This window comes from Elephas maximus, chromosome 1 (assembly GCF_024166365.1).
Source record: "Elephas maximus indicus isolate mEleMax1 chromosome 1, mEleMax1 primary haplotype, whole genome shotgun sequence".
Lineage (NCBI taxonomy): Eukaryota > Metazoa > Chordata > Mammalia > Proboscidea > Elephantidae > Elephas > Elephas maximus.
This window is the reverse complement of record NC_064819.1, coordinates 112,619,335-112,641,565: the sequence shown is the minus strand read 5'-3', so window position 1 is coordinate 112,641,565 and position 22,231 is coordinate 112,619,335. Positions and strand designations below refer to the sequence as shown.

General features: G+C 39.3%; 1 protein-coding gene across 1 annotated transcript in view; it reads right to left on the bottom strand.

Moving 5' to 3' along the window:
- Positions 1–22,008, bottom strand: part of ADGRF2 (adhesion G protein-coupled receptor F2) — a 36,333-nt gene extending 14,325 nt beyond the window's left edge. Inside the window, exons 1-2 of the mRNA XM_049873481.1 lie at positions 21,928–22,008; positions 3,410–3,510 (exon numbers count right to left, since the gene is read on the bottom strand). Coding sequence (XP_049729438.1) covers positions 3,410–3,481 — 72 coding nt within the window. The 5' untranslated portion in view covers positions 3,482–3,510; positions 21,928–22,008. The remainder of the gene's footprint in view (positions 1–3,409; positions 3,511–21,927) is intronic.
- Positions 22,009–22,231: the final 223 nt, after the last annotated feature.

Sequence of the window (22,231 nt, the reverse complement as noted above, 5' to 3'; positions counted from 1 at the left end):
GCTGGCTCCCCCATATCATAAGCATTCCCACATCTCCTGATTAAAGCGCCCCTGTCTATTCCACCATCTGTATCATACTTGATCCTTCACTGAGCGGCAGTGTCACGTGTGCCTAAAGAGCATGTAATCTGAGAATACAACACTGATTTCAAGTCCCAATACCATCACACGAGACCTTCGGAAAGTTAATCTGTCTGAGCCTCAGTTTCCCTATCCATAATCGATTCCAACTCATAGTGACCCTATAGGACAGAGTAGAACTGCCACATATGGTTTCCAAGGAGCACCTGGTGGATTCGAACTGCCAGTGAACTTTTGTTTAGCAGCTGTAGCTCTTAACCACTACACCACCAGGGTTTGCAGGGTAGAAACTATAATACTATAATCATATGATACTTACCTCAGAGGGTTTTATGAGGAATAAATGAGATAATCTATGAAAAACACTTAGAACAGGTCCTGGAATATTTGCTAAATGAGATATTTAGCTATTGTTATTATTCTCTGAACATGGACTTACTGAATGTTTAGTACACGCAAAGCCGAAGTTTGCCTGTGCCAAGAAGCATACTCAGATCCAGTTCTGAATGACACATCTTTTCCTTTCTGGCTCTTGTGGGATTTATTGCCCATACCACCAAAGCACTCATTCAGTACTTAGCATACATTCACCTGACTGGCTATCTTACGATCTAACCTTTTTTATATATGTATACTATCTTCCCAATTACATCGTAAGTTCCTTGAGAACAAGAATTGTGCATTTTGCTTCTTCGTATCCCTCAAAGTACCTAGTTCAGTATTTTGCACATATACATATGTGTATGTGAAAAACCCAATTGCCATCAAGTCAACTTCGACTCATGGCAACACCACGTGTGTCAGAGTAGAACTGTGCCCCACAGGGTTTTCGATAGCTGTTTTTTCAGAAGCAGATCTCCAGGTCTTTCTTCCAAGGGGCCTCTGTGTTGACTGGAACTGCCAACATTTTGGTTAGCAGCTGGGCACATTAACCATTTGCACCACCCAGGAAGTCTTGCATGTATGGAGACGGCACTGAATTTTCCTGTTTGTGAACCAGAAGGGAGCCTTCTAGTGACTGGGAGGACCTTGGTTTTGCGTTTTAAGATCTAAGTCATTTACCAAACAACTGGAAGTTCAGTGGCTAAGCTGTGTGACTAACACTTGGGGATCATGTTCCTTTTTCCCTCACAAGGTTGTTTCTTTCTATGTTATCAAGAAGCAAGGTTGAATCTTCCCTGTTCTTTCTATCAAATGAGAACTAATGGGGAATCTAAATTTAGCATTTGGTGTCTGTCCATGGTCAAGAAGGTATCACTGAAGTTTCATGGAATACAATGTCCTTGAAATCACTGATGTGAGAAAACTTTCCTTTTTACAGTCAAGAGAATAAAGCCTTATTATGTTAAGTGAAAGAGCTAAAGTTCTTCTACTCCACGAGAAAGCTAAAATAGTACTTTGAGAGTTTTGGAAGACCTTATAGATCACCAAATCCTAGCCCCTTGTTTTACAGATGAGAAAGTGGGCTTTGATAGATGAGGTGACTTGCTCCAGGTCACGCAGGGAGTTCCTTTCAGAGCCGGAATGAAAACTTAGCTCTCCCAGCTCCTGGATTAGCATCCTTTTCAGCAAGCCAGCTAGGTCCAAGTACAGGAGCAGGGGAGGATATGCAGAAGTACAGGCATCTCAAGATTCTGAAAACCTATCTTGATAGGCCCGTGGTCTCCAATACATTATAGTGAATGCACTTAGAAATCAACAACTCTAGGTGATACTTGGCCCATTAAACAGATTCTAGTGAAATAACATTTTATTAATGAGATACATGGGCAGAAGACCAAGGTATGCTGTTTACAAGGAGTTCTGGAAACTCCTTTCTTAAGTGAAGGACGTGATTCACTTCTACCCAACTAATCTGCCAAACACACACACAGAAGGCTCTCTCTGGTCATTTCATGGTCATTTCATTTCTAGACTGGCACCTGGCATAGGCCACTTCAGATACCAATTCTCAACCTAATACTGTGAAAAAGACACTTGCAAACCTTCAAGCTGCTAAATCTGCTGAGCTGCCTGGGTGAGTAGGCAATGTCAAGGGAGGGGTAGCACCCAGAGCTCAGCATCCAACACACTATAATGGGAGGAAAAGGATGGAACCTTTCTGGTAAGATAATCCCAAATCGTCAAGAAAAAAAACAAAGCCAACTTCTATTGCTTCTGCCTACTCTCTATACTCTGTCTTGTGAAAAAATGTGAATGAGGAAGTGGAATGAAGAGGGGAAAAATTTATACCAGGTGTGGGCTTGGAATGTCTCAGAGAAGGGATCTTTCTGAAGGAGCCCCTAAAGCTTTCCCAGAAATTAGGCACCAGTGGAGTGTTAGTGAAAGAAGGAGAGTCATGGAGAAGATTCCCAACCAGGGGCAAACGACTCAGAGGGTAAAATTATTGTCATTTGAAAAACTCCTACAAAGAACTCCAAAGCTCTCTCTTTCCTGATGAGGTTTTGCTAAGAAGGCATGTGTTCAAATTGAAAGAGCAAGAAACTGAGAATCTGAAGACAGTAGTTTTGAGCTTGGCCCTGTGACTAAAGCAAATCACATTCCATACCATGGTCCTCAGTTTCCCTATCTACAAAATAAGGGAGTGGAGATTCACTAGTCGATCTCAAAATTCCCTTCTAGATTGTATGGTCAAAAGTGGTCAAATAATAACACTCTCTTCCTAAGAAGCTCAAAATATTTTTATGTTCTCCCTCTCTCAATGATCCTCCACAGCTTATTTTAAACAAGGAACTAACAGGGAAATTAAAACAACATACGGTATGAAGAAAAATATTCCAGAGGGAGCCAAGGACTCACCACCCACAAAACTTACAACTATTACCTTACTACAGACTCTATACCAGTCAGACCTTGAGGTTCACTAGCAGGTTTCTCAAAGGAGATGCCATTGCCATTTTGGGTGGGACAGTGTTTCATTGTACCAGACCATTCCAAAGCCTTGCTCACTGAATGCCATTAGTTCCTACTACTCATTATGACAACCCTCACTACCCCCACACACTTCCAAATGCCTCTAAGGAAGTGGTACCATCCCGGTTAAGAGCAACTAAAATCTTCTCCATCATATGATATGGAAAGAAGAGTTCATCAATGTTAAATCATTTGAGCTTCATTGCATCTCTCGAACTGATGGGAAAATAATTTGCAGCTATTGGCTAAAATGGCTTTTTGGTTACCTGTAGTTGCAGTTTCTTCTGGTTGTCCAGTCATCACATCACTATCTTCTCCCTACACCTCAGCCCAGATACCTGAGAACTGGTTGACTGACTCATTTTATTTTCCATTTGCTCCCTCCATCAATTCATCCTCTTCCCCCTTTTCTTACCTGGTATAATGTTCTGCAAGACTCTGTGGGCAAAAGAAACACCAAACAGTACAGCCAAAGCATATGGGTCATGGTTTTCCACACAGATGACTTTCTTGTTTCTATAGAAAAAAATTAAAAGGTAAAATGTCTCCAGTCTGAAGTTTTCATAGTTCCATGGCACTCTAGACCAGCCAGTCCTATGAGACAAGGCTCTGTTCTTAGTGCTGTCTGCTCAGACGTTTCTGCTTCAGTGGGGTGGGGGGACCCCCTGTGTTCTCCCTTAGATTTCACCAGGACACTGCAGGCATGAGTATCAGCCTGCTCTGTGAGCCTACACTGTGAGGGCCAAGCAATTGCTCAGATATCACCCACCTGCTGCTGTCTGTTCCCAGGAGACACCTAGCTTGGGAATCCCTTTAAAGGAAGCTGCTTGCCTGATTCCACTCTCCTACCATGGTGTAATAAATAACAGCCCACGTTCAGGGAGCCGGGCTGATGGTTTACTCTCCTGGTTAGGCAGGGCTGAGAAATGTGTGGGTGGCTCCAGTAGAAGGTGAGTTCGTCTGCAGTTCCTATGTCCAAACTCAGCCTAGAAACACTCTTTAAAGGGGAAAAGGCACCAGGCTTGGCTTACTATCCCTCATTCCCACCTAAATTTGCAGCTGTATTTTTATAAACAGGTAGCAATTCCTTAAAAGCAGATCTTGGACATTACCTGTTATTATTATTTCAGATGTGAAGACTAAACTGAATCATCAGCATCTAGAACAGTAACTAATACATGGTGGGTTCACAAGGGACTCAAGAAAGAAAGCGAAAACGAAGGAAGGAAGAAGGGAGAGAGAAAGAAAAACCTGAAGATGTGCGTCAGAGTCCATGCTCTATAGAGGCCTCATGTAAATCAATATTAAATGTTAACAATTTTAATATTTTTCATCCTAAGTGAGATTGTTTGAAAGGTATTTGATATTCTTTACTCTTAGATGAAAGAATTTGGAAGACTTGGGTATCACGAACAAAGACCAGCAGCTATCACAATGGTTGAGATTTGCTATTTGATCACTTTTAGGCAAAAAGAAATAGACACATTTATCCCAATGATGCATAATTCTATAGTGGTCAATACTATTACTTTGAAGATTAAGTAAAATCGATTTTTCTGTTATGTCTCTTGCATTGGAATACTCACTCAGCTGAAATACCACTAAAATCTAATGATTAAAAAAAAAATCATTGCTGGTCTTAGTCTGTTATTAATACACTTTTCTGAATTTCTGCAGTTCTTTAAGCTAAAGGATTACTTTGATGCTGATTACTTTAAATTCTATTTAGTAGCAACCCAGATGGACACACAATTTCCAGTAAATTGGGGCCACGTTTGCATCCTTTATTCCAGCCTAAGTCATTCAAATGGATGAAAATCTTCAAAGTGACTTAACACGATCATCACCAAAGCAATTATTGCTTTGAGTAAAATCATCAGAATTGGAAAAAATAAAACTATGAATTTGTGAATATAATTCTTGTAAACTCTGAGAACAAGCCCCTGTTTTTCTGAATCACATTAGCTTTTTTTTTTTTTAATTTTCATCATACAGAAGGTTCTTTCTCCTAGCAAAAACTAATTTTAAAAGTTATTTAACCAAAAGAGTAAAAAGCCCACCTACAGACTGGGAAAAAATTTTCAGCTATGACATCTCTGATCAGTGTCTGATCTCTAAAATCTAAATGATTCTGCTAAATCTCAACCACAAAAAGACAAACAATCCAATTAAAAAATGGGCAAAGGACATGAACAGACACTTCACTAAAAAAGACATTCAGGCAGCTAGCAGATACATGAGGAAATGCTCTTGATCATTAACCACTAGAGAAATGCAAATTAAAACTACAATGAGATTCCATCTCACTCCAACAAGGCTGGCATTAATCCAAAAAACACAAAATAAGAAATGTTGGAGAGGCTGTGGAGAGATTAGAACACTTATACACTGCTGGTGGGAAAGTCAAATGGTACAACCACTTTGGAAATCAATTTGGTGCTTCCTTAATAAGCTAGAAATAGAACTACCATACAACTCAGCGATCCCACTCCTCGGAATACATCCTAGAGAAATAAGAGCCTTTACATGAACAGATATATGCACACCCATGTTCATTGCAGCACTGTTTACAATAGCAAAAAGATGGAAGCAACCAAGATGCCCATCAATGGATGAATGAATAAATTATGGCATATTCACACAATGGAATACTACTCATCGATAAGGAACAGTGAGGAATCTGTGAAACATTTCATAACACGGAGGAACCTGGAAGGCATTATGCTAAGTGAAATTAGTCAGTTGCAAAAGGACAAATATTGTATAAGACCACTATTATAAGATCTTGAGAAATAGTTTAAACTGAAAAGAACACATTCTTTTGTGGTTACGAGAAGGGGGAGGGAGGAGAGTGGGAGAGGAGTATTTACTAATTACATAGTAGATAAGAACTATTTTAGGTGAAAGGAAGGACAACACTCAATACAGGGGAGGTCAGCACAACTGGACTAAACCAAAAGCAAAGAAGTTTCCTGAATAAGCTGAATGCTTTGAAGGTCAGCGAAGCAGGGGCAGGGATTTGGGGACCATGGTTTCAGAGGACACCTAAGTCAATTGGCAAAATAAAATCTATTAAGAAAACATCTGCATCCCACTTTAAAGGGTGGCGTCTCGGGTCTTAAACGCTAGCTAGCGGCCATCTAAGATGCATCAATGAGTCTCAACCCACCTGGATCAAAGGAGAATGAAGAACACCAAGGACACAAGGTAATTATGAGCTCAAGAGACAGAAGGGGCTACACTGACTGGAGACTACATCGTCCTGAGACCAGAAGAACTAGATGGTGCCCGGCCACAACTGATGACTGCCCTGACAGGAAACACAACAGAGAACCCCTGAGGGAGCAGGAGAACAGTGGGATGCAGACTCCAAATTCTTATAAAAAGACCAGACTTAATGGTCTGACAGAGACTAGAAGGACCCCGGCGGTCATGGTCCCCAAACCTTCTGTTGGCCCAGGACAGGAACCATTCCCCAAGCCAACTTGTCAGACATGGATTGGACTGGACAATGGTTTGGAGAGAGATGCTGATGAGGAGTGAGCTGCTTGCATCATGTGGACACTTGAGACTATGTTGGCATCTCCTCTCTGGAGGGGAGATGAGAGGGTAGAGGGGGTTAGAAGCTGGCAAAATAATCATGAAAAGAGAGACTGGAAGGAGGGAGCGGGCTGTCTCATTGGGGAGAGAGTAATTGGGAGTATGTAGTAAGGTGTATATAAGTTTTTATGTGAGAGCCTGACTTGATTTGTAAACTTTCACTTAAAGCACGATAAAAATTATTTTTTAAAAAAATTATTTAAAGAGTGATACCAGAAACCAGTGATACAAAGCAACAAATTTTCAGAGTTAGCACTACTGCACCCTGATACCTAAGTAGATTTTTTTTAGAAAGGAAGTTGAATGCTTAGATGAGTTGTACAAATCAAGATGAAAACCATTGCCTAAAATTTTTAATGCATTGTATTGACAAAAATACTCTTCATTATATTGTCATTTTGTTTTAAATTTTAAATATAGATAGGTTTCCCTTTTATTAAAAATACTTTTTTATTATTCATAAAATCAAGGTATCTATGTATGATGAAATAAGCACCTGGTGTTTTATTTTGGAGAGATATTCATTAGACTTTTCATTATGTCCATTTTTGATTCTTACACTGTTATCTGGAGCCCAGTACTCTGGCATGCTATCTTTCTCCAAGTTTCAGTAACAGTGTGACTTTCATTTTTAGGTTGTTTTCAAAGAAAAATTTTTTTGTACTGTGAAACTGGGGGCTCTTTGATAAAGTGGCATGCTTTAATCTGGATTTAAATAAAAATATTTTTCTCCCAGATTTGTTGACATTAATCTATGTTCATTAGTTCCTTTTCCAGCTTCATGAATGCAGGAAGTTTAGAAGTATAGTGGCAAAACAGTAGGCTGAATCTAATCCTTTAGCCGCCCCCCTCAACTTCTGCTTCTCAATTTTTTTCTAAAAAGCCACAGGTCTCTAGTGGATCAGAACTCTGTCCCCTAGGTCGGTCCCACACCTTTCTGAAATGCAGGGGTAGCTGGAATACAACTCTTCCCTCTCAAAGAAATGTTTGGAGATGTTGGTCTCATGCTGCCCAAACCAGAGAATTCACAATAGTCATTCATTCCAGAAAAAGCTTATCTGCCAAAAACACACACCTGAAAAAAAGTCACCTCATGTGATTTGAAGTTCAAAAAAAAAGCAATTACATCACAACTGAAATAAAATACTAAGTATTTGAATTTTTCAAAAATTTAAAAACTGCCCTCCCCTTAAATAAAAAAGGACAGCCAAGTATATGGATGCATTGGCTAAATCTGCAGAGATAACACTCCAACTGTTGAACCTAGGCTGAAGAAAGTATTTAAGATGTTAGTCATTTATTTGTTTACTCAACAAAATAAAAGGAGCGCCCAATTTTCATGCAATTCCCTAACGGCTAGAAATTATACAACAATGATGGCTTCTGTGATTTTTCCTTCTCAGTATCTCTAAAAAGTCACAGTCTAATGGGTGTTCTGATGTGCCAACACTGAGAGGGTGGGGAACTGTATCTCGGCTTGCTCCCTAGAGACGGCTGGCTTTAGGAGTCAAAGGTAGCCCAATAGACATGGCAGGGAGTATCCCATAGTTCCGGATTCCACCAAATGCTTCTCATCTTTCTTAGCTATTTAATTTTGAAATATCCCTTTCTATCTCTGTGTAGAATTCCTCCACCCCAAAGCCATACGGTTGACTGGGAACAGGCACAGCTCACTAATAAGAGACAAAACAGACAGAAAGAAAACACGGGAGCCACATGCTGGAACGTGTTCTGTGTTATGGCCCCATCAGAAATAAGCGTTTGCTTAATTTGAATGCACACACACACAGGTGACGGAGGGAAAAAATTTAAATGGTAATTTTGAGTAAAAACTCTAAAACTTGAACTCTTAAATCTTGTTTAGGAAAAAAAGAATGGAAGTTTCAGAATACAGTCAAACCATGACATATACTAGTAAACAAAACTCCATTAAGAAATTTATCAACCAACCAAAAGTATTTCAACTACCAGTTTTGTCAGCTGAGAGTCTGTGGGTATTACTTGCACAATTAGGTTTTGTAATGAATTGCTGAGGCTTAAGTGAGATCCCACAAAGTGCTCTAGATGTTCCCAGACAGACTGTGGGTACACGCTTCAGATGATCTCAGGGCTGGAAGATTCCACTGAGTCTGTCGTTAACCATTCCACTGCTTTACCTCTGGCTTAATGACCAGTACAGTCCCCGCTGGCTGAATGCTGACATTATGGGAGAGAAGAGAAAAACAAAATGCATATCTATTGTCTGTTTACTATGTGTCAGGCACTATGTTTACACTAGCGTTTTAAAAGTCATAAGATAATTCTATGAGATTGGAATGACTTCCCCAATTTCCCAAAATTAAGGGGCTAAAAATCGACCCTGCTCAACCTTACAGTTAGTAAGTGACATATTTGGGATTTGATCTGTGATTTTTTTTTTTTTTCCATTATGTCATGTGGCTTTTCTGGAATAAGAAATGGCTGATCTTTGTATGGGGTTTAAATCTTTCAGAGCATTTTCATATGTAACATTTATTTTAATGTCATAATAATTTTATAAGGTAGGCAGAGAAAGTATCATTTTTCCCTTTTTTACCAAATAGGTAATTGTGGCCCAGATGCCATGTGGCTTTCCCAAGGTGATACCCAATTTATTGGAATAACCAGAACACTCTTGTTGACTCCTGACCCGGTACTCTTTTAACTACATCATCTGTCCATGTCTCCTTTCCTGCACTCATTGGAAATGTGCAAGGGCTGCTCACCATGTCTAGCAAATAAAAAAAAAAGCATATTTGTATATATATATATGTATACATATATATATACATACATACATATATGTGGATGTGGATGTGTGTGTTTTTGTGGAAAGAAAGTTTGACTCAGTTAAAATCATTCATTTTTTCCTTGCCTGTCTCTACTCCAGAAGTTACAAGAAGTAAATAATTTCCCAGCTTTCTGTGCAGCCAGGGTAGACATTTTTCACACTTTGGGCCAATAAGACAAACCAGAAGTGCCCTGTTCTGCTTTCTCCTCTCCTGGTTCCTCCTACTTGGAAACCATACATGAGATTTGAAACTACAGCTGCCATCTTGTGACCACCACAAACATGAGGAAAAGGTCAAGAACATTTCAGAAGTGCTGAGCCTAACACCATCAAGTCACTGAATCAATACCAACAGCTGCCTTCCTTAGGACTTCTTGAAATAAAAGACAAATCGACCCTTATTTTAAATATTCTTAGTTAGATAACATACCACTGGCAACTAATAACATTTCCAGTTGATACGTCATGCTTTCCCTTTTTTAAAGACTTAAAGGCAGTTAGGTTTCTTTATCTGGATCATCTTTTTTCTAGGTTTAACTCACCTTAAAATTTTTTTGCAAACTAATAAGAACTGTCATCAGGATTCCTTTATCCAGAATCATGCTTTTTGACTCTCATTTCAACCCTCTTGAGTCATCGCCCATGCTGTCCCAGACGCTCAGGGTCTCACTTTTCGTTACCAAGCCAAAATCTCCCTCCCTGGACAAAGCTCTTCACTCTAAACCTGACTTTCTCATATCAAGATGTTCCTTTCTTGGGTCTTAGTATTTCAGGATCCCTTTGATGGCCAACAAGGGACAGTTAACTAATTAGATAAGCTAACTATCAGCCATGTGAAAAGGAATCCTAATGGTTTTGCAATTTTAGTCTTCCCAGGCAAGTGTACTTAAACTTTAACGGGGATTTTCTAGAGCTAACCTCACCAGTGGTGGGAAATACAGGCATTGTCACAGGTAGTAGGCCAAATAGTTGTAAGCAAAGATAACTTTCCATGTCTCCCAAACCACACCCACAGATAGATCTACCTACCCATATATTTGGGTAAGCCTGCACTTTTCTCCAGAAGCCCAATTTTTTAAAACTTTATGTCATTTTTGCTGATTCTCCTGAGTCTTGGCCCATTTCTCTAAACCTCTTTAGAGTTGGATACCTGATGCAGGTTTCATGCAGTGCTGCGTAGTGAATGAGTACTCATACCCGAGATGTAAATAATAAACAGGGTAAATGTGTGCAGGTGATGTCTGTGTTGGCATTTGCTGAAGACGAACCCCAAGAATCATCACCTCATGAGCCAACACAAAACCAAAGAGAGAATTTAATCTGATGAACAGAGGCTGTCAGGATAAAGAAACTACAAAAATACACAAAATTTAGAAAGGCACTCTACATAATCACTTAAATCCAAATTATTGGAGCACTGCAGCCCTTCTAGGACTCTCATATAGAAATAACTTGAAATACAGAAAAAGGCATGATGTGCAAGTTTGCTGATGGCAGTTGTATTTATATTAGCAAAAACTGAATATGGAGACAGTATAGATGTAATATAGACAGTAAATGATGATAAGTCTATGTGGGGTAAGGCATCCCATGTGGTGCAAATGATTAACACACCTGGCTGCTAACCAAAAGGCTAGAGGTTCCAGTCCACCCAGAGGCCCCTCGGAAGAAAGTCTTGGTGATCTGCTTCTGAAAAAGTCAGCCATTTAAAAGACAATGAAGCACAGTTTTGCTCTGCCACACATGGGGTCGCCGTGCGTTGGACTTGATTCGAGAACATTGGTTTTCATGTGGGGAAGAGAATTTAACTTTACCCAGAGAATTTGGTCTTTGTCTTTGATTCTTGATAGATTATTATGGATTGAACTCTGTCCCCCTAAAATGTGTGTCAACTTGGCTAGGCCACGATTCCCAGTATTGTGTGATTGTCCACCATTTTGTCATCTGATGTGATTTTCCTATGTGTTGTAAATCCTACCTATGATGTTAATGAGCCAGGATTAGAGGCAGTTATGTTAATGAGGCAGGACTAAATCTACAAGAGTGGATTGTACCTTGAGTCAATGTCTTTTGAGATATAAAACAGAGAAGTGAACAGAGAGTTGGGGACATCAAACCACCAAGAACGAAGAACCAGCAGGGGACGATGGCTTTTTGATCCAGAGTCCTTGTACTGAGAAGCTTCTAGACCAGGGGAAGATTGATGACAAGGAACTTACCCCAAAGCTGAAAGAGAAAGAAAGCCTTCCCCTGGAGCTGGCACCATGAAGTCAGGCTTCCAGCCTCCTAGACTGTGAGAAAATAGATTTCTCTTTGTTAAAGCCATCCACTTGTGATGTTTCTGTTATAGCTGCACTAGATAACTAAAACAGAGACACTCTCGAAAACCTTGGTATTTCCCCAGTGAATGAAGTGTCTTTGACGGGGCCTCCAGACCACAGCTGAGGGTTTATGCTAATGAGTTGACTCAGGTGGAAGCTGGCCAGGCCAGAAAAACCCACGGCCTATAAATCAGAAGACCTAAGGGGAGGGAGACTAATTCAATGAATCATGCCTCTGAAGGGTCTGGACATGGAAGCTCCATGGGCTTCCACATTGGTGATAGACATCAATGGACATGGGAGGGTAGCACATCCATTGGGAATCCTCACAAACCTCACCCTATGCATCTCTTAATCTGTATCTTTTTGCTATTATAAAGTTATAAGTGTAAGTGTAGCACTTTCGTAGCTTCTGTGAGTTCTAGTGAATTACCAAACCCAAGGGAGTAGTAGCAGCCGGCAACTTGGAAGTGAGGAGGGCAGGAGACCCCTGAGCACAGCCAACATCCTGAAATGATAGTGGGCAATTCCCAGATCTGCAGCCAGCAGCTCAGAAGTGCGGGTATCGTGGGGACTGCCAAGTTTGCAGCTGGCATCTGAGGTCTTAGGCAGACTCGGCATTTGAACCTGTGAAGCCTGACCTAGCTCCTGGTTTCTGGGTTGGCAGAAGTGATACACGTGCGGCTGGTGTCAGAATAGAGGGGAACAGAACTGATACTAGAGTGCGATTTGATTTTTATACATTTGGTGTTGGAATAGTAAGCTTTGATTTTTTCCCTCATGATCTACATAAAGGAATATTACACAAATATTAAAAACATTTATAAAACAATTTTATAACATATTACTATGAGGTAGCAGTATAATTACATTATAATTTTATGATATTAATGGAGAAAGCGGTAAACGACATGCTCTTTGTAAAATACGTACATCCACAGGAAACACTGGAAGAATATCTCAGCTAAGATGCTTTATCGGAAATTAATCCCCTATCTATACTATTTAACAAAATAAGGAAAATATAGTGCAAACCAGCAAAATTTTGACTAATTGCAACAAATTGAGAAAAGAGGCAGAACTTAATAGATAATATAACTTCCAAAAACTAAGATATGAGCAGAAAAGGCAGAAAGTGTGAGGATGCTAAGCTCTCGTCTTCCCAGTTTTGACTGAATAAATGTACACTACCGAATATCACTAATATGGAGATATTTAAAAAACAAATTACATCCTCCAACCTCAATATATTTCATGATCCCTCTCTTGAATATTAAAAGTATCTTTTGGGAAATAATATCCCTTGTTAAAAATAAAAAAATAAAAAATAAACCTTATGTTTCACCAGGATTTCTTTTTTTTTTTTCTATTTGATATAAATACAATTAAATTTGGTCATTTTACTTAAAAATAACAAAAAAAGTACGATTGTCTCTCCCTAATTTTTTTTAATAGTATTATTTTCTATTTTCCTTCATGTTTATCTATTTAACAATCTTTCATATCCTTATATATGAACACATATACACAGAAAAACATCTGGAATAATGTTTAACCATTAACAAAGATTATTTCTAGGTAGCAGATCTGAGATGGTTTCTTTTATTTTCATCCTTTAAGTTTTCTGCTCTACTTGGATTCTTTTATGATAAGCATGCATCACTTTTACCAAAACACAAGAATGATTTAAAAAGGAGAAAGTGAATAAGATATAGACTGGAAGTATATGTAGCAAGATGTCAACAGAAGCTAATTCTGAAGATGATAATGTAGATGGTTATTATTTTCATATTTATACTTGAGTTTTTCCTAATTTTTAAAAATTATATTTAAAAAGGAAAAATTAAAAAACACTGGAAAGAGATACACAAAATGTTAACACTACAAATAAGGAATGCAATATTTTTCTTCTGTCTGCTCTCTCTATATTTTATATTTTCTACAAGTCATTAGTTTTATAATTAAAAAAAATAAACTTTTTAACATTATGATAGAAAGAGGATGAAGCAAGTGGAAAGTCAGGAGCTCTATATTCTTCCCCCAATTCTGTCATGAACCAGTTTTATGACATTTGGCAAGACACTTGACTTCTCTGGACCTTGGTTCTTCATTCATTTATTCATAAAACACTAACTTTGGGCCTGTTTCATGCCAGGTAAAAATTAGACTCTTGAGATTGTTATAAAGACAAGTAAGACATGGTCTAGCCCTTCAGGAATTATCTTAGTTACCTTGCACTGCTCTAAGACAAATACCACAAGCGGGGGCTTAAAAGAACAGAAGTTTATTTTCTTACAATTCTGGAGGCTCAAAGTCCCAATTCAGGGTCTTGACCATGTGGATTCCTTCCTTGCCAGTAGCCCTGGGCATACCTTCCTTGGTAATCCTCACAAGGGATCTGTCTTCTCTCATGAACGTGTGTCTCTGTGTCTAATCTGCTCTTTTTATAACTCAGAAGTGATTTGATATAGAACCCACACTACTCAGGTATGCTCTAATTAACATAGCAAAGAAAATCCAATTGCCGAGCAGGATTACATCCATAGATACAAGGGCCAGGAATTCAACTTTTTTTTTTTTTACAATTTTTTTTTTATTGTGCCTTAAGTGAAAGTTTACAGTTCAAGTCAGTTTCTCATACAAAAACTTAATACACACATTGTTATGTGACCCTAGTTGCTTTCCCTACAATGTGACAGCACACTCCTTCTCTCCACCCTGTATTTCCTGTGTCCATTCAACCAGCTCCTGTCCCCCTCTGCCTTCTCATCACACCTCCAAATGGGAGCTGCCCACATAGTCTCATGTGTCTACTTGAGCCAAGAAGCCCACTCCTCACCAGTATCATTTTCTTATATTATAGTCCAGTCCAAACCCTGTCTGAAGAGTTGGCTTCAGGAATGGTTCCAGTCTTGGGCTCACAGAAGGTCCAGGGGGCATGGCTTCTTAATGGTCTTAGACCATTAAGTCTGGTCTTTTTACGAAAATTTGAGGTCTGCATCCCACTGTCAACACATATTTTTGAGGGACACAATTCAATCCATAACAGGAATCTACAGTTTAGTTAAGGAAGACAGATCATATAAATACGTATAAATTAACTCCATGGCTATCCTCTTTGAGGTATATAAAAAATACTTTAGAAACCTAGGGCAGGAAGTGATTAAACTCTCCCCAAGGAGAGTTAGTGAAAGATCACAAGCAAGGTGGTGTTCGGTGTGTACCTTACCAGGGGAAAAGTACAATATTCTGGCAGGTCTGGGAAAGCCAGGGATGTGAAACAGCAAGTTTGAAGGCAACGGATGTGAAACAACCAAGTGTGTCTGGGGTTGTGGGAGAATGCAGCGTCAGGTGTTGGAGGGAAAGGGATAAATGCAGCTCATCAGTTAAAGATAAACTGACGCCAAAGCGAGGCGGGTCTGTGTCACGATAAAGCAACTGGAATCTTCTACGGACAGTGAGGAGCCATCAGCGCTTTTAACGAGGCAACGATGTGATAAGATTTCATTTTAGGAAGATGAGTTTATCAGCAGCGTAGGGGCTAGGTGAAAAAGGAGAGAAGTAGCCAGTGAGGAGGCCATTCTGCAGGCCAGGTGAACAATAATAACGACCTGAGCCAAGACAATAGATTCAAAAGCGGTAAAATTAACAGGACCTGATGACCACAAAGAGAAAAAGGGAAGAGTGAAGCAAATACCACTAAAAATTGGGTTTAGAGGGATAAGCAAGAGTTTAGGGAAGAAAGCAGATGTGAAAAGACAACAGACAAAAAGATGACAGTGATGTTTCTACACTGAACAGCTGGGTGAATTTTGATGACATTGATCAAGAGAAGAAATAGAAAAGGAGCACAAATTCTGGAAATGTAGAGGAATGAAGGAGTGGAACATTTACCCTGAAATTTCTTTCAGTATTTATCTATTTACATGAGTGCCAATTTTCTTCCGAAGCACTTTTACTATCCAGATTTCAATGGACTTCAGCCTTTTTTTTCCCTGTGAAAGCCATGTTGTTGTTATTACTGTAGAATATATCGTTCTGTAATGCTTCATGACACTGTTTTGTAAAAGCATCCCGAAACTATATCATTCACATTGGTAAAGATTTAGAAATGAGTCTAGCATAAATTCATATGTCGTAAGATAAAAATACGTAAAAGTATATATCACAGTATCACATAAGAATGATTTCTGAACTAAAAATGACTATCAAAACCTCACATTTGAGTATCTATGTAGTACACCTAACTGGCTTTCAGCAGAGAAGAACAGTAAAATGAGAAACTTTAGGTAGCATCCCTATTCCAATCAGCAAGGGTTAGAAGGATTAAAAATGTAGGCCTCTTGATTCAAGGGCTTAATATGGGTACTTAATATGGATACTCACCCAACCAGTGATATTTTTTAATTAGATCGCAAGTTAGATTTTCAGATTACTTTTGAAATAATTTCAAGATTCTTTTTTTTATGAATTTTAGCTCCATCTCATTTGATGTTTGGTGCTATCTCTCTGTCTCTGACTGTCTCTTTCTGTCTCTGTATATGTGTGTGTGTGTGTGGTAGAATTATGAAAAGTTATTTTATGATTATTTTATAAATGGAAAAATGAAAATGCCCTCAAATAATGAATCTTCAAAGTAAAAAGCAATGTGAAAGCAAAGAGTTATCTAACTCCTAAAAGAGAATATTTCCACCCTCTTCAGTTCTATATGTTGGAAAAAGACACCTCTCTTCCTTTGATTCCTTACATTTCATACTCTTTCTTATAGGACATGTCTTTTCTCTATGTTCCCTTTGCTTCTTGCTGAAAAAAAAAAAAAAAAAGGTACCCTTTTAAACTTTTAATGAAGATCTGTGGGTAGTAAACTCTCTTAATCTTCGTATATCTGGAAATATTTTTATTTTACCCTCATTCTGGATGACTAACTGATTAAGCAAATGGTCAAGGCATCAATGTTTCCATTCGAAGAGTGACTTGCTTACAATTTGGTCCTTGGGTGAGAAAAAACTTTTGCACCAAGTAGGCTTTGAAATGTTTTTCAATAGCTTGAGATCCCAGAAAAAGGATATCAGTCAAGGAGAACAGAGACTCAGAGGACTCAGGTAAAAGAAACACAGCATCTATGCTTAGAACAAGCCCTTGACTATGTGTAGCGGTATGCATTTAGCAGTCATGAAATGTAGATGTGCAAAGATGTAACAGTTTTTTTCTCTATAACTGAAATTAATTAGCAGGGGAGCCCTTATTTAAGCCAATGATACAAAATTTGTCCATGCAAGGCAGATTCATTCACTTTCAGTTTAAACTAAGTCTCTTTTGGTCAACTCAGCTTTCCCAATTCTCTTCCTCTTCCTTTTTCCCCAGGGATGATATCCACACAGAAAGAGAGAGGCATCTGGGTTCCCAGCATGAGCCCCCAGCCCAGCTAGCTTCTGCTGAGACGTACAATCCCTGCTGGTCTTTGGGCATCTGTACTCAGTCTGCTGTACCCACACTGAAACATCCATGTCCCACTCTACTCTCTAGTAGCCAGGCACCCATAGATCACACTGATTTTGTTTGTTTTCTCAATAGCTAGAGACTGTCTGTGTCAGGCTCAGTCTCTGCTACTTATCAGGGCCGTGGGACGCTGTTCTTCCATCATCATGCATTCCTCGCCCTCTCTCTTCCTGCTGTGGTTCCCTGGGAAACCGTAGAGCCTTTCTCTCTGCCAAAATCCAGTTCTTGTAGAGGAAGCCCAATACGTCCCCCCCAAAGAACATAGACGTGTTGATGGCCATGATAGCTTTGGGCACAGAGACCTGTATCTGGATATTTGCATGGCGGGATAATGTCTTGAGATTGTATGTGCGCACACACATTTCTCATTGCTGTCAGAGAATGGACGAACTAAGAAGTATCCTCCCTGAACTTTTTTTTATTACAGAGTTCTGAACACTCTGCCTCATGAAGTTATTAAAGGCTGTGTGCCACACGACCTAAAGAAGAAATTTCTATGTACCCAGAACACAATTCTCACCCAGGTTTTTGTTTTTATTTAAACACATAGCTCAAGTGGTGACAGTGAGTGAATATAGGGGAAAAAAACAGAGGAATTTGGAACAGGGGAGGAGACGAGTTTTCCCTGGAATGGGGAAGAGGGCATGTTTTATGGCCTCCCTAGTTATGGGGCTATGTCCTCCACATGATGCCCTTAGAGATGATAGGACCTCCAATGGGAGAGCTCAACTCTGAGAGCCAAGGCCTTAGAAACCCCCACAAAAGGTCTTCATGTCTAAGTGATATAGTGCCACCCTCTTCCTCCTATGATCACCATTTGAGACTGCTTAAGATTCTCTGAATTCTTGCCAATCAATACTTGGCAAGAGGCAGCCCCTTCAAACATAATTTCCTGAAAGTAGTTGTAGGAGAGGGGAAATGACTCAGAGCCTATTAACTGATTTAGAGAATTTCTTTATGGAAATGTGTTGTTTTTTATAAACCAGATATGCTATATGGAGTAAAATTAGTACCTGCTACAACTGGAACATTTTGCCAAACAGTAACTTTTATAAATGTTGTTGTCATTGGTATTGTTAGGTGCCACTGAATTAGTTCTGACTCAGAATGACACTACGTACAACAGAACGAATGAAGGGTGATGACATGGACATTTCCCCAGAGCCAACAGAGACAGAAGGCCTTCCCCTAGAGGTGGCGCCCTGAATTCAGACTTCTAGGCTTCTAAACTGTGAGAGAATAAATTTCTGTTTATTGAAGCCATCCACTTGTTATGCTGGAGTCCATTTTGCAGCCACTGTGTCAATCCATCTTGTTTTCTGTTGCTGACCCTCTTCCCTACCAAGCATGATGTCCTTCTGTAAATAATATTTGTTATAAATTGTATTTGCTAATATATGTTATTAAATGTGTAGCAACTTTAAGGCCTGCTGTGCTATGGGCAGGGTTTTTGTTTTTGTTATTAAATATATTTGATTTAATAAATCAATTTTGCTATGTGACACTTTCAAATTAACAAAGAACAATTCTTCACCATTCCATGCTTCTAAAACAAAGACAATTTTTTAAAAAATAAAAAAAGTAAATAAACAAAGGCTTTAACTTATCAACAATAGCCAGGTGTTCTCTAATTTAGCAGTTCAGGACTCACCTTGCATTTCTGTTGAAGAAATACAGTGAACACACTATTATTTGTTACTATTATGTTATGGATTGAATTGTGTCCCTCCCAAATATGTGTCAACTTGGCTAGACCATGATTCCTAGTATTGTGTGGCTGTCCACTATTTTGTGATCTGATATAATTATATTTTATAAATCCTAACCTTTATGATGTTAATAAGGCAGAATTAGAGGCAGTTATGTTAATGAGGCAGGACACAATCTACAAGATGAGACTGTTTCTTCAGTCAATTTCTTTTAATATATAAAAGAGAGAAATGAGCAGAAAGTGGAGGAACATCCTACCACCAAGAAAAAAGAGCCAGGAGCAGATTACGTCCTTTGAATCCTGGGTCCCTACACTGAGAAACTCCTAGACCCAGGGGAAGACTGATGACAAGGAGCTTCCTCCAGAACCGACAGAGAAAGCCTCCCTCAGTGCTGGCTCCCTGAATTCAGACTTATAGCCTCCTAAACTGTGAGAGAGTAAATTTCTTTTTTAAAGCCATCCACTTGTGGTATTTCTGTTATAGCAGCACTAGATACCTAAGACATGTTATTATTAATTATCTTGTCTAGCCACCTCCTCATCCTACCCCTGTTTTTTCTGGAAATTGCTTACCACTTCCAAATTTACTGTGTGCACAGTTATTTTGAACATTGCCTCTGGCCAGAGCTGATTGGTTAGAGGATGGCAGCTGTCCCAAGGGTCAGTTAGTCCTTACCCCCAGGAACTTTGAAATTTTGACAGGAAAAAAGAGGCGGGACTCACTGTCTTCTACAAAAAAACAGAAGCTGAAAAATCAAGAGAGCCTCTAGCAGTAATTTCCAACCTTGATTGCACATTTTGGGAGCTTTAAAAAACTACCTTCCCCAGGTCTATTGAATCAGAATTTCTGAGGGCAAGGTTCAAACACTAACATTTTCCCCCAAATTGCTTATTTTGAATAAATTCATTACTACTAAAAAATTGAAAGAATAGTACAAGGAACACCTACATATGCCTTCACCTGGATTCCACTCAGTGTTAACGTTTAAGCGTGGATGGTGTTTCAAAACTCCCCAGGGGATATTAATCCATAGAAGGGTTAAGAACAACCCCACTGCAGAAAAAAGGACAGAGCAAAATAAAGCAGATACACCAAGAAGAAAAAAGATAAAAGAGACAGTCCTGGTGAGACTGAGAGCCTGTGCTTCATGCCGTGGGTTCTACGAGACACCTGAGTATCGTTATAGTAAAATCACATTTGGAGCTTCAACCAGTGTGACTTCGTATTCTGTTCATTACAGTTAAAAGATTAAGGAGTAATATGTACAGACAATAAGGTTCTACAGCTTCCTCCCTAAGTAAGAATTAAGCCAGGGCTTTTACTAGCCTGAGAGATGGGAATTATGTTAAGAGAAATATCTAATAATCAACCCAGGGGCTGTGAATCCCCAAGATAATGGGATTAGCCAACCACTGCTAAAATTTAGTTTTATAAACTAAAATTAGTGGAAGCAGGCACTGTGTCCTAAGGTAGGTTCTTTGTCCACTGGTGAAGTAAATCAAATACCACACACAGGGCAGAACCAAGAGGGAGGAATCCATCTGCCCCAGCGGGGAGGAGTGTTTTATTACTGACCTTGCTTAGAACTGCTAGAACATGCTGATAATAAAAGTCAAACTGACTTTAGTTGGTTCTATCATTCTTTTTTAGGCATATTTAGAAATATTCTCTATCGACAACGCACCCCCTTATTGCTCAGCCCCAGGGCAAATGACTCCCCTCCCTAAGACCCCTGTACTCCTGATCCCCGGTCAGCAGGCTTTGCGTTGTCCCCTGATCTCATTATCTTTGATAAGAGTCTGGTTTCTGCTTACAAATTTTCATTCATTTTGCAAAAGACAAGGATGTTGGAGATTATGCAAATATTCCTGGAAGAGTGTTTTGGCTATACGGTTTTAGGTTAATCCCTAAAGACATAAAACAAGGTTTGCAGCCTTTGAAGGCTGCAGTTGCATTTGTTCAGAAATATACTAGGAATCATTTCTCTAAGCTACAAGTAACTTGATTTTCTCAAACTATAAGAATATGAATGAACTTTGAAAGCAGAATTGTAATAAATCAAAAATCGGGTGACATAAAATCATGCGAGGCTTGAATTTGTATACATATATATAAAGTTATATAAAAGTTTAGTTTAAGTGGAGAAAATGCATTTTATCAAACTTCAAAGGGTCAACGTTTTTAAAGAAAACTTAAGTATTAAAATACAAATACTGGCAAAGAACCACTTCAGGAAAAGGAAAGAATAAAGTTAAGCGCCAACTACAGCAATGTTTTAAGGAATGATACGATGTGTGATAGAAATGTAGACATGGCACTTCATCTACGCTCCTTCTATGCAAAGAAAGACATAATAAAGACAAGTTTATGAACCAAGAGAAATCTCCCCAAAGTGTACACTCTTGTTGAGAAAGTGATCTAAGGAAAAGAATGTCCAGTCAAGGAAAAAGAGCTTTTAGTGCTCTAAATAAGTTGTTAGAAGTAAAGGTTTCATTTTTCTTTTTTTTTTTTTAGAGGTATAAAAATATTTCTCTGGTTTCAAGGAGGCTTTAAAGGTGACAATGGACTGATAGTAAGTCAAAATTGTAGATAAAATGTTACAAAGTTTGATGAGGAGACATAATGATAAAAACAGTTGTCTTCATCTGTTCTCGACTTCGGCACTTGCAGGTAATCAGAAAAAAAAAAATTCATCAGTCCTACAGAGTTGCCAATTTCCTTGGTTCTGTTATTTGGATGGGACCAGAGGAGGAGAGAGTAATAAATGAAAATGGAAATATTTTCATACCTGACTGAGACTCTTTTTGAATTACGTAAAATGTGCCTCCACATTACCAGATTCCCTTTTAACCCCTGTTCCCTGTATATGCTGTTCATTAAACCCCAAATTACCACAGCCTCACAACTGTAGGATCATAATTGGCTGCTCCTCTTGGAAATTCCTCTCCAAAGGAAGTCATGGGAAGGAAAAGGAGGACGTGGGACTACTCACTGTGTCTGGCCTAACGACAAAGTCACCGGCAAATCTGCCCCACTCCCTGGCAGCCAGAGAAACAAACAGGCGTCAGCGGCTTCCCTCTGTCATATCTTGCTACCAATCAGCCAGCTGGGCTCCTGCACCTGAGTTGTCAATTGAACCCTGAATGGCAGATCCCAGTCTAGGCAGTCAGGCTGGCCCTGCCGTCTCTCAGGGAGCCGGTCACACGTGCAGGGGCACTGTAGCCTGACAGACAGGTCCTGCATGGGAGTAGCTCCTGCCTGGGAGGGGCACGATGCCAGAGAATGGATGAGTCAGT